Genomic DNA, 12,493 nt, shown 5'->3' on the forward strand with positions numbered 1-12,493 from the left:
GGGTGCCGTATGCACTGTAGCTGGGGTGCTGTATGCACTGTAGCTGGGGTGCCGTATGCACTGTAGCTGGGGTGCTGTATGCACTGTAGCTGGGGGTGCTGTATGCACTGCAGCTGGGGGTGCTGTATGCTCTGTAGCTGGGGGTGATGCATGCATTGTAGCTGGGTGTGATTCATGCACTGTAGCTGGGGATGCTGTATGCACTGTAGCTGGGTGTGATTCATGCACTGTAGCTGGGGTGCTGTATGCACTGTAGCTGGGGGTACTGCATGCACTGTAGTTGGGGTGCTATAAGCACCTGTAGCCCCAGTACTTGAGAGCCAAAGCAAGAGAATCTAAAGTTTGAGGTTGGTCAGAACTCCCCGGTGAGTTCTGGATCCAATCTGCTAAAAAGCTAAATGTATAAAATCAATTAATGTATCTCACCAATCATATTATCAGGCTAAAATGGAAAACACATATGATCATATAGTACACTTACAATAATAACGAAGTTGACCATTACTAAATGGTGCATTTTACTGATCTGTAACACTAAAAGCCAGTGACTGGCATTACCAGAGCTTTAGGACTGGTTCATTTACTTTCAGAACTGGTAAAGGGCTAAATTAAATGGTGGGTGTGATGGGTGGCTAACAAGCAGGCTGAAGCAGGTTGGCATTAGCCCCTTAAGAGTGCTTCCGCCCTCTACACAGAGACTACATAGGGCTAACATCTGCATCCTAAAGACAGAAGCCTAAAAGTCAAACAAGCAAGGATATGCAAAATCTTACCTAGGAAAAGTAAGCATTTAAGAAATAGAATTTCATTCTTTTATTTCATGAAGACAACCTGACCCACTGTTTTACAGTTAACGACACAAAAATGTATTTCTTTTGGGCTGGAAGGTTTATTATATGATCATCCATCTACTGTGTGTTAAGCATAATAGTAAGCTCTACTCCATCAAAGAGTGGACTACCCCAAAACAGGTAAGTCTACAGACACAAATGAGACCTGTAGAGAGAATCTCTTATAAGCATCACCTGTCAATAAAAAAGCTGATGACAATGAGCTGAGGTAGGAAATAGGAGGTGGGACACTGGCAGGGAGAGAGAGGATTCTGGGAAATAGTGAAAGAAAAAAGGAGACTCAGAAAGAAAAGAGAGGTGGACCACAGAGACGGACATAAACCAACGGGTAGACGAGCTGGGAGATGCTGAGAAGCAGGCCGGGGCTACAGAGAGGTAACGCGCCAGCACGTGATCAGGGACTGAGCTACAGCTTATGGTCTCGGCACTGGATAATCAATAACCAGTCTCAGAGAGGGCGTTCTGGGAGCAGGACCGGGAAGGAAAAACAAAACTTAAAAATTATTCAAGCAGAGACCAGTGGCTGCCTTCCCTGAGAACTAAACGGTGAATGAAAGCTAAAGGGTAAGTTTCTTTTTGGTGTACTGAAAATGTCCTAAAATTGACTGCTGTAGATATAGAACTCTGAAAATGTATTAAAAGCCATAGAACTGAATTGTTCATTTGAAATTGTAGCTCAATAAAGATGATGAAAAAACCACTCTACTTTTTCAAAAGAAGTTTAATTATAAGTTAAAAGTTAAGAGTCAATAGTAAGAATAAAAGTGTCGGTCTGGGCAGAGTGCTACCCAGCATGCATGGAGGCCTGAGCTTGGTCCCCGCACTGCATGCACCAAGAGGGATGGCTCTCGCCTGGAATCCCAGCACTCAGGAGGTGGAGGCAGAAGAGCCAGAGTTCAAAGTAACCCTTGGCTACGTATCAGGGAAAGCCAGGCTTGGGCCACATGACCACTGTTAGAAAGAAAAAAAAAAAGCTACCCACTATAGACTATGTATGTGGGCTAGCCACTTAGGTATACTGTATGAGACGTGTTTTATAAGACATCACCGCTGAAGCTTACAAGTTTTGGAGGTAATTTTGATGTGTCTGAAGTGGATGGAAACTTACAAACTTAAGATGATCTTATCAGCAGAAAAGATATTCTAAACCAGCTTAGCCCAAAGAAGCATTTTGATTGCCTAATTTAACTCTGTAAAGGAGAAGCAAATCTTATAGCTGGTCTCTGTAAACCTCACAGCTGGAATATTCCAACAGCACCTTGCAGTTTCCAGTGATCAAAGTAAGTTACTTTATATACTATACTACGAATTTCATAATAGAAATAATGGAACACCAGGGGGTGCGGTTATCATGAAATAATTACACTCCTGGGAGATTACAGGCACAAGGCTGTACCCCAGGGGTGTGATTATCCCATGATAACCACATCCACTGAAATTGCCTTATTGCAAAAATAATCTCTATTCACTGGCGGGACATTATTCAATAGGTGATTTTTTTTTTTTAAATGAAAAGACGTTTTTTAGCTTGAATCAGCAAGTGGATTAGGAAATCGGTCAGTTTATCTTTTACTGCATTCAAATTCAGAACACACAGCCATTGTTTGTCTTCTACTTGATATAGCAGTGTTTGGATTCTGTTTTTGAGGAGCTTTTAAGAGTTCCTGTTAGCTTTCATTAAGTGCTAGCATTAAACTCAGGTCAGACTTTAAAGGCACTGTTTGTTAATGGAGCAATGTGATGTAAAATACCCAATCCCCTATGTATAATTTTTAATTCTTCTCAAATAATATTCATTTAAAAAATCTGAAATGTGATTTATTTTCACTGTTGGAGATACAAATAAGAAAATGTATGGGGCAAAGTATCTTAGGCGATTCTATCAGTCAAATAATAGCAATGTTAACATTTTGATCTATTTTCTGCCAACACGTTTTCTAAATTATGCATTTCATTCCAAGCTTACCGGAAGAAGAAATACAGTTTAACTACTGCTTAATTAAGTAATTAATTACAAGTGCAGTGGTGCTAGGGCTCAAATGCAGGGCCTCATACAGTGTAGGCAAGGCCTCTACCACTGAACTCTGGTCTTACTGTATTATACCCTGTCTTTTTATCTGACTAAATGTTGTAAACAATATCCATATCACTAAGAAATCTTTGTGTCATCATTTATCTGAACAGGGTCTCACTGTTCATCCCTGGCTGGCCTAGAACTTACAGAGATCTGATCACCTTTCCCTCCTAAGTGTTGAGATCAAAGCATGCACCAGCAAGCCAGGTTTCTTCCTGTCATTTTAATTGCTGCACAGTAAATAGCCATGGTATTAATACCCACATTTATTCACTTAATACCTTGTTATGGCATACTTAGGCATTTTTGCTCTGCACAATACAAAATTTTTAATGACATATTCATGATTATTTCCTTAGGATAAAAATTGATGATTTTTATAAATTCTGCAAATTAAGCAAATAGAAATAACTATGATCATGTTGAATCTCAGTTGTTCTTATGTGTGGTTTAAGCAAATGGTTCTCAGCCTTGACAATGCGTCAGGCTCAGATCAGGCCTCTCCTTCAGAGTCAGCTCACTATGCAGCTCACTCTTTCTGCCTCAGCTTCTCAGGAACTGGCATTAACCTAGTCATGCCCAGTCATCGCCACTGGGAACTTGCGTTAGTTCATGAAATCGGAGCACAGGTGGGAAACATCCTACTCTATTTTTATCTTCATTTAATCAGTTAGTGCCTTCTGACAATCCTAGTCTACATGACACACAGAATCAAAGTCTCTATGTATTTATTCTTGTACTTTCATCTTGTCAATTTGGAAGGAAAAAGTGCAAATGGAAATTTCCCTAATATCATATTTCTATAAAGGCTGAGGCAAGAATGAATTCAGTCTGTTAGCTATTTCTGATTATGAACACAGCCTTTACAGCACGTAGTAACTGAGCTCCTATAATTTTGAAAGTTAAGTTTAATATGGGAATATAAAGGAAAACATTACTGTTCTGAACACCATCATAGGACATTCAACGCTGAGAGGATCAAATTTTACATTTAATATAAGATAGAAATCACCTGTAATCTTACCAAATTAACATACTGACTCTTTTCACTCTATCCTTCCAGTTCTAACAGACATACATGTGGTTTATATTAGACTCACAGTCCAGATTAAATCAGTGAACCTTAGCACACCCAACACACTCAAAGTTTATCTAGCCTATTTCCCTACGATTAGATTATATGGCAAGGGAAAATGAGAAATGTTGAAAATACAACCCCCCTTAAAAAGCTATTTCAGTATATCTTTTATTTTCCTCCAAACTACTCCCCTTCCCACAGAACGCAGATACACTATGCTGAGACTTCAATTTTCCCCACAACAGCTTTCCCATAGCCACACCACAAGCATCGTTGGGCTGGTAGAGAGGACTTCCCTCTGCACGCTCTCATTTACGAACATTCTCTGATGGCGCTTGGAAGCTAAAACTAAAAAAAATACTTACAAACTCATCTCTGTGTGCATGTGTGCATGTGCCTAAGTGTAGTCTCTTTGCAGGCAATGTGTTATATGCAGTGACCGTGGACCGTGAGCCACTACCTGGGTGCTGAGAACTCCACCCATGCCTTCTGTAAGAGCGGTAAGTGCTCTAACTGCTGAGCCACTTCTCCAGCTCCAGGAAGTTAGTATTTAGACAAATACCTAAGTGCTTCCTTAGACCAGTGGTGCTCAAGCTTCCTAATGCTCCAAGCGTTAATACAGCTCCTCATGTTGTAGGGACCCCAATCATAGAATTATGTTCATTGCTACTTCATAAATGTAATTTTGCTACTGCTATGAATCGTAATGTAAATATCTGTGTTTTCCAATGGATCTAGGTCTCTCCTGTGAAAGAGTCATTCAACTCCCAAAGGGGTCACCGCACCCTTGACCCCCAGTTGAGAATGGCTGCTTTAGACCATTAGGTTTGCATACAGGCTGCAGCATGACTAGCCAATCTACTTTCTGTGAGAGCCATTTACACCTGATTCTAATCATCCAAAGCGACCCAAGCTAAATTCATTGTACTTATGGTTTTTTGTTTTGTTTTGTTTTGTTTTGAGACAGGGTTTCTCTGTGTAGCCCTGGCTGTCCTGGTGGATCTCACTTTGTAGACCAGGCTGGCCTCGAACTCAGAAATCCACCTGCCTCTGCCTCCCGAGCTCTGGGATCAAAAGTGTGCACCACCACACCCAGCTGTGTACTTACGTTTTATTTCTGGCCTTTTGTACTTTGGTCAAGCTTATCCCTACACAAGGTCATCCTTGACTACTAGTCTTTCTCTCATAGGAAAATTCAGATAACCAAGTCTATGTTCCTGGCTAGAGTGAAAAGTTGGGGCTGCTGTCTGTGTTTTCATGTGACATGTTAAAAGTTTTCATCAGAATGTATGGGTTGATAATGTATCTTCTGTAAGTTAAAACACACAATTTACTGGCTTATGTGTACAATACTAAATACATAGTTCAAGATTATTTGAAAAAGCAAAAAAACTATAGTCTTAAAGAAATTAATTTTTAAAAAAGCAGGCATGGTAGTTCAGCCTGTAATCTTAGCACTGAGGCAGGAGGACTGTCACAGTTTGAGGCAACTCTGGGCTACATGTCAAAACTACCTTGATACTGGCCACCATCTCAGTAATTAATATTAACGTGGAGCACTTGCTCTCCCAGGGAGCTACGTGGCCATCCCTGCACATATGTTAGATAAATGTTTACTAACTCCTTACTGATAACATTTGGGTCGCTTCTAATCTTTAACTACAAAGCTTGTGTTTTGCCCACGGAGACATCTCCCTAGCCCTGTTTTCAAAGTTCTTTTTTATCTATACTTTCAAATGGCCTCTAGAAAGGCTGTTTATCAAACTGTTTATTTTACCACTACTCCAATACTGGATATATAGTGCTTTTAAAATATAAAAAAGAACAAAGAGGGGGGAAAAGTAGTTTTTCAGCTGCTTTAAAAATGATGGAAATCAGAGTTAGACTATTATTTTTTGTTTGTTTGTTTCTGGGACAGGGTTTCTTTATGTTGCCTTGCTTGTTCTGAAACTCTGCATGTAAACCAGGCTGACCTCACACACTCGGAGAGTCACTTGTCTCTGCCTCCTGAGTTCTGGGATTAAAGGTGTGTGCTACCACACCTGGGTTATCCTTATTAACATCAGGAGCTGAAAGTCATGTAAGTAATGTAACCTGCTTTATGCTACAGAGGTGATCTATTGTGAGTTGGGTTTCGATGAAACACTAAGAAGGTACTGAGGAGCTGAAATTAAAACTTTTCAGGTAGCTCTCTATCCTACTTGCAGATAAGGACGCAAGCGCTCAGCTACTGCCACACCACTCGGCATGTTGCCATGCTCCCCGCCATGATGGTCATAGGTTCTAAGGTCTGAAATGCCAGGCCCACATAAAGTGTTTCTTCTGTACGTTCCCTTGGTAATGGGAATTACCCATTTGAAGCAATAGAAAAGTAGCTAAGACACTAGTCCTTCTACCACAAGATACAAGTGGAGACAGGAGACTGCCTGGAAGCGTACAGACTAGCCAGTCTGTACAGCCAACAACAAAGATAACCTGTCATAAGCAATGCGGTGGACAAGGCTGGGTGACAGCAGAGCATGTCCTCTGACATCCTCACGTGCACCCTGACCTCCACTCCTTCTGGAATTCACACATTTGCATTCATACACACAAATGTATACACATGTACACATCATACATACACACGCACATGTGCGCACATGCACACACACACACACACATACCCCCCCCCCCCACACACACACACGGTTTCAAGGCCATATTTGGCCACAATAGTGTGTTTGGGGCCAGCTTGGCTTTTACTTAAAAACAAAAACAAAAAATCACAAGGAAAGAATAAACAAGTAAAGTTCACAGACACTTAGCTAGGAACATCAGACTCTATCCTAGAGCACTTCAAATGTAACACAGACAATGAAGAGTCTCCCCTTTATCATCCTTTTTCAGGGAGCAGGGAGGAGGGTGGCATGCTAGGGACTGAACCCAAGACTTGACACACAAAACCCTCTACTGCTGAGTTACACCACTGGCTCTGGTCATCCTATTTGGGGAATGTAAACTAAACCCAAGAACAACAAGAGAGTTCAGGTACATAAAAATGTTAATTTATCTTTCCTTCTTTGACAAAATTCCAAAACAAATAACTTTTGTCTAATGCTTACCTGAGCCATCAGTAGGAACTGAACTTGCATTGATCCCAGAAAGACCAAACAAGGGACACTCTCGATCTGTGTTCACATGGCCCCACTTGTGACATTTAATACACCTTACATTTCGAACCTGAGAAATATAAACATTATTTTGATTCTCAAATACCAACAGCGTAACATCCCACTTAGGTCTCCACCCCACGTTTCTTCTTTTTCACTCTGAAGACAGGGCTTTATTTATTATGTAACTAACTGATCTAGAACGTGCTGTGTACATCAGGTTGCTCTCAACTCACAGAGCTGCATAGCTTATGCTTCCAGAGCATTGGGATTAAAACATGGACCACCTTGTTTGGCTAAATTACTTAAAAAAAGATCCCCAGGGAAAGCAATTCTATATTTATGGTAGGTAATCCAATGTAAATACTAAAATCTTGTATTATAAATTTTGTCTAAAATCTAAGCCAAATCCTATCTGTGTTTCCTACAACAAAGTGTCATTTACAAACAAACTAAAAACATCACAAAGAGCTATGTCATGGTTTAATTTTAGGTTCCCTAATGTTAATACATTCATTTAAATATTCCTCCTCCCTCCCTTGTTGCATAGTGCCTGTTTAAACACAGGGCAGCTCAGGCGGCCTTTGTTACACGGGGCAGCTCAGGCTGGGCTTTCCATTTTCTTGCCCTGTCTCTACCTTTCACAGGTTGGAAAACAGGCCTGTGCCACCCACCCAGCTACATTTCTTTTCCTTTATTTTTTGTTCTGCTCCAAATTGAAGCCAGGCCCTCATAACACAATGTGAAAGTGTTTTTTCATTGAGCTATTATCTCTAACCCTGAAGTTTCACATTTCTAAGCCAGTGATTAGCAAATTTATTCTGAAAGGTAAAAGTGGTATTTTACAATGTTTATGTCTGTTTGTTTGCAACTACTCCAGTCTGCTCTGTGACAAACATAGCAGGAGAGCTGCCAGACGATGCACACGTGACTAAAGCACGGGTTCTCACAGGGATCAGACTGGAGTGACAGATGACTGTTTCTAAATCAGTAATACTCTTAACATCTTTTCTTGACCTTGAGTTAGTTCTCTGAAGTATTTGAAAACTGTAGTGACCACCACATTATCCCTTCACTAGAGAACTTGATTCTCATCTTCCATGTGCCTATCACGCTTCATGCTTTCTCCTCAGTCCTATCATTTGACATAAATATAAACCACTTAAACACTGAGCTTAAACACTGTGTACTGGCTGGTTTTGTGTGTCAACTTGACACAGGCTGGAGTTATCACAGAAAAAAGAGCCTCGGGTGAGGAAATGCCTCCATGAGATCCAGCTGTGGGGCATTTTCTCCATTAGTGATCAAGTGGGGAGGGCCCATTGTGGGTGATGCCATCCCTGGGCTGGTAGTCCTGGGTTCTATAAGAAAGCAAGCTGAGCAAGTCAGGGGAAGCAAGCCAGTAAGGAACATCCCTCCATGGCTTCTGCATCAGCTCCTGCTTCCTGACCTGCTTGAGTTCCAGTCCTGACCTTCTCTGGTGATGAACAGCGATGTGGAAGTGTAAGCTGAATAAACCTTTTCCTCCCCAACTTGCTTGTTGGTCATGACGTTTGTGCAGGAATAAAAACCCTGACTAAGACACACTGTCATGTTAATCTTGGCTGGCAACCTCACTACATATGGAATCAAGTAAAACTCAAGCAGCTAGACACTCCTGTGAGGGATTTTCTTGATCAGATTATTAAACTTGGGCCACAGCTCCTGGTGACAGCCCACATAAGAAGAATTCAAAGAAGGATGCTTTGAGTTTTGCCTGTTGGCGCTCTTTCTCTCACTGGCAAGTTCAAGTTCCTTTTTACTGTTACTGCTTGTATTACATCCAACTTCTTCAAGATTCCAATGCAGACTAAAGAAAGACCAGCTGCTCTCCAAGACTCCTCCAGGACTGCAGAGTAGGACTGCAGAGACACTCAGCCTCATGGACCAAACAGCTATCCTGAAATAGCCACTGCTTGACTGCCTGAATCACATCCTCTGAGCTAACATAATAAATCTCTCTCTAATATGTGTGTGTGAGTGTGTGTTTCATCCTATCAGTTTTGTTCTTTAGAGAACTCTAAATACAAACATTTTTGGGAAAATAATGTAAATATATATGTACTAAATACAAATTCTTCTTAAAGAATAAGTATGTTACTTGCCTGAATACCAAAGGGCTGATCTCTGATGTTCATGTCATCTTTGGCATATCTATTAAGTGCAAAACAAACATATGACTATAATATTAAGAACAATTTAACAAATTCAATGGCAGTTAACCTCAAAAAAAGGTTATAGTTTTCAGTGAACCTTAACAAGCAGGAGGCAAGCAAAAGCACACACAAGCAATTGCTTTCCCGGAAACAGAGCAGCCTTACTTTTCTCTCGGAGCGCCTTTCTGCCATTCAAACTTGTACTCTGTCTCTCCTTCCGTTTCTTCTTTCTACAACAGTCAGTAAAAAAATCTGTCAACTGTCCCTAAAATCACAATCAACTACCAATCAATTCAAACAGAGAAAAGTACTTTACCTCTTTGTTTTCTTGATTGCATATTCAAAGCACAGGAGAGAAGCAGGACAAGTTAGAATGTCTACTACTTATCACTGACGGATATAATACAACATTGAAATATCGTTAGAATAGGCAGTTTAATTCCTAATTTTTAAGCTTTTATGTTTTCACTGGCAATGAATAGACTTTCCATTTGGAAATTTATTTTAATAAGGACTACAGGTATGTTTACATTATGAAAGGGCTGAATGTACCTCTGCCAATATTGAGCCTTTTCCTCCAAAGGACATAAGAAACATTACAAACTGTTTATTTTGCTTTGCTCATGACAACATTGTTAGAGCAACAGCAATGGAAAAATACAAATCAACATTAAAAATACTGTCCCTCTTCTAACTCTTCACAGGTAATGACATCGAAGCTCAAAGGAAACAAGTGGGTACCTTTCTTAACTCCTGGTGGGGCCTCATACATGAAATTCAGGCCATTCTTCACACGCTCGTCTCCCATAAGCAATCTGAAAGAAATAATGATAAACGTTTAAGTCGAGAAGAATATGACAGCACACTATCTCTCGGAAGGAACCCTGAAGAAATTAAGACAAACCCTGAACAGTGCCACCTTACTAGAAACTTGCTATAAACCTGAGGCTCCCTCCCTCCCTCCAGTTCTCTCAGTCAGAAAGGAAAAGCACGATATGGTTACTCTAACAGGATCTTCTTTAAAACTGTCAACTGTTGCTGAAATAGTTTTGAAATCCTGTATGCTATCATATATTTTGGTGCCACAACCTTTAATTTTCTTAAAAAAATATTTAGTTTTTTTCTTTCTGGCTTTTTGAGACAGGGTTTCTCTGTATAGCTGTGGCTGTCTGGAAACTCGAGTTGTAGACTAGACTGGCTTTGAACTTACAGAGACCTATCTCTGCTGGGATTAAGGGTGTACATCACCATGGTCAACTATTTTAGTGTTGTTAATTGTGGTGTATGTGTGTGTGTGTGGGGTGGGTGGTATGTGTGTGAATGTGCATGCACGTGGAGGCCAGAAGCTAAGGGGGGGGGGGTGCTTTTCTCAACCACTCACCTTATTTGTAAGTCACTGTGTGGTGTGTAGAAGCATGTTTGCATGCCTGTGAACTCAAAGGACAGATTTGTGTAAACAGCTCTCTGCTTCTACCTCTGTATGGGTCTTAGAGATTATACTGCCTTTACCGATCTGGCCAGCCCTCCATCTTACCTTTTAGTCAAGGTCTCTCAATAAACCCGGGGTTCACACTGACTGGACTAGAACAGTGAGCCAGCAAGCCCTAGGGATCTTCCTGTCTCTACCTCTAGAGAACTGGGATCAAAGGCACCTACCATAATTTGGCTTTTTATGTGGGGGCTGGGAATCCAACCTCAGGTCCTCATGCTTGCATGACAAACTGAGGTAACTTCCCAGCCCAGAGAACCAAATTCTCTAACAGGCTAATACAATGAAAGCCTCAGATGTTCTTAGATTTTTGGTAGCAATTGAAATCTCCTTCTGTAGGCTGTGTGCACAGCATGCTGTTGGGCTCTGTAGGGAAAAAGTCCACTGCAAACAGGATGACTGCACTGAGTTAAACATAAGTCCCTAAAAGCCAAGGTAAGTATTAGAAAAAGCTAAAGTATGGAATGTCTTTGTATTTGGAAAAGGCAAGTCAAAGGATATGCTACATTATTGTGTGTAATTCTCTTTCTCCATGAATTCTAAACCAAAAAAATCTGTTAAAAGAACAAACAGAAGAACATACATACTTATCTTTATTGAGGATTATTACTATTATTGTTATTTTAGATTTATTTATTATATATAAGTACACTGTAGCTGTCTTCAGACACACCAGAAGAGAGAGTCATATCCCATTACAGATGGTTGTGAGCCACCATGTGGTTGCTGGGAATTGAACTCAGGACCTCCGGAAGAGCAGTCAGTGCTCTTAACCACTGAGCCATCTCCCTAGCCCATAGAATATTATTTTTAATCAAAAGGAATGTGCACTAGTGTAAGTGGTAGATGATCTTCAAAAACATGTTAAGGGAAAGAAATCAGGAGCCATAACATGGCTCAGAGGGTAAAGTTGACACCACCCAGGACTGCTGGCCGGAGCTCAATCCCTGGGACCCACATATGTGAAGACAGGGAGTTGCTTCCCACCAAGTTGTCCTCTGACTTCCACATGTGGACCAAAGTCCTCATATGCCCCTACACACACACACACACACACACACACACACACACACATATATAAATAAATATATTATAAAAATTAAAATAACAGCCAGGGCTATACAGAGAAACCCTGTCTCGAAAAAACAAAACAAAAATAACAAAAAAAAAAAAAATTAAAATAACAAACCAGTCACAAAAGACTCTTTAATCATTTGCCTTATGTGTCCATAATTTTAAAAACTAAACTGTTATAGGTAGAAAGTAAAACGGTGATTACTTGTAAGAGGCAGAAATGGGGTAAATTAAGAAATGGGGAAATGACTCCTGTGGAGGTTTGAATAGGAATGGCACCATAGTTATGCGTTTGAATGCTTGGCCACAGGGAGTGACAGTCTTAAGAGGAATGGTCTTGTTAGAGTAGGTGTGGCCTTGATGGAGGAAGTGTGTCACTGTGGAGGTGGGCTTTGAGGTCTTAGATGTGTAAGTTACACCCAGTGGGGTATACAAGTTTCTTTCTGATCAAGATGTAGAAGTCTCAGCTCCTTCTCCAGCACCATATCTGCCTGCACGTTGTCATGTTCCCCACCATGACAATAATGGACTCAACCTCTGAACCTCTAAGCCTGCCCCAATTAAGTCTGTCCTGTATAAG

General features: G+C 40.7%; 1 protein-coding gene across 1 annotated transcript in view; it reads right to left on the minus strand.

Moving 5' to 3' along the window:
• The window catches only part of Cir1 (corepressor interacting with RBPJ, 1), a 32,981-nt gene that overhangs the window by 17,037 nt on the left and 3,451 nt on the right, over positions 1 to 12,493 (minus strand). The window contains exons 3-7 of the mRNA XM_021185788.2: positions 10,092 to 10,165; positions 9,667 to 9,677; positions 9,516 to 9,580; positions 9,300 to 9,348; positions 7,108 to 7,225 (exon numbers count right to left, since the gene is read on the minus strand). Coding sequence (XP_021041447.1) covers positions 7,108 to 7,225; positions 9,300 to 9,348; positions 9,516 to 9,580; positions 9,667 to 9,677; positions 10,092 to 10,165 — 317 coding nt within the window. The remainder of the gene's footprint in view (positions 1 to 7,107; positions 7,226 to 9,299; positions 9,349 to 9,515; positions 9,581 to 9,666; positions 9,678 to 10,091; positions 10,166 to 12,493) is intronic.

The sequence above is a fragment of the Mus caroli genome, chromosome 2 (assembly GCF_900094665.2).
Source record: "Mus caroli chromosome 2, CAROLI_EIJ_v1.1, whole genome shotgun sequence".
Taxonomy (NCBI): domain Eukaryota; kingdom Metazoa; phylum Chordata; class Mammalia; order Rodentia; family Muridae; genus Mus; species Mus caroli.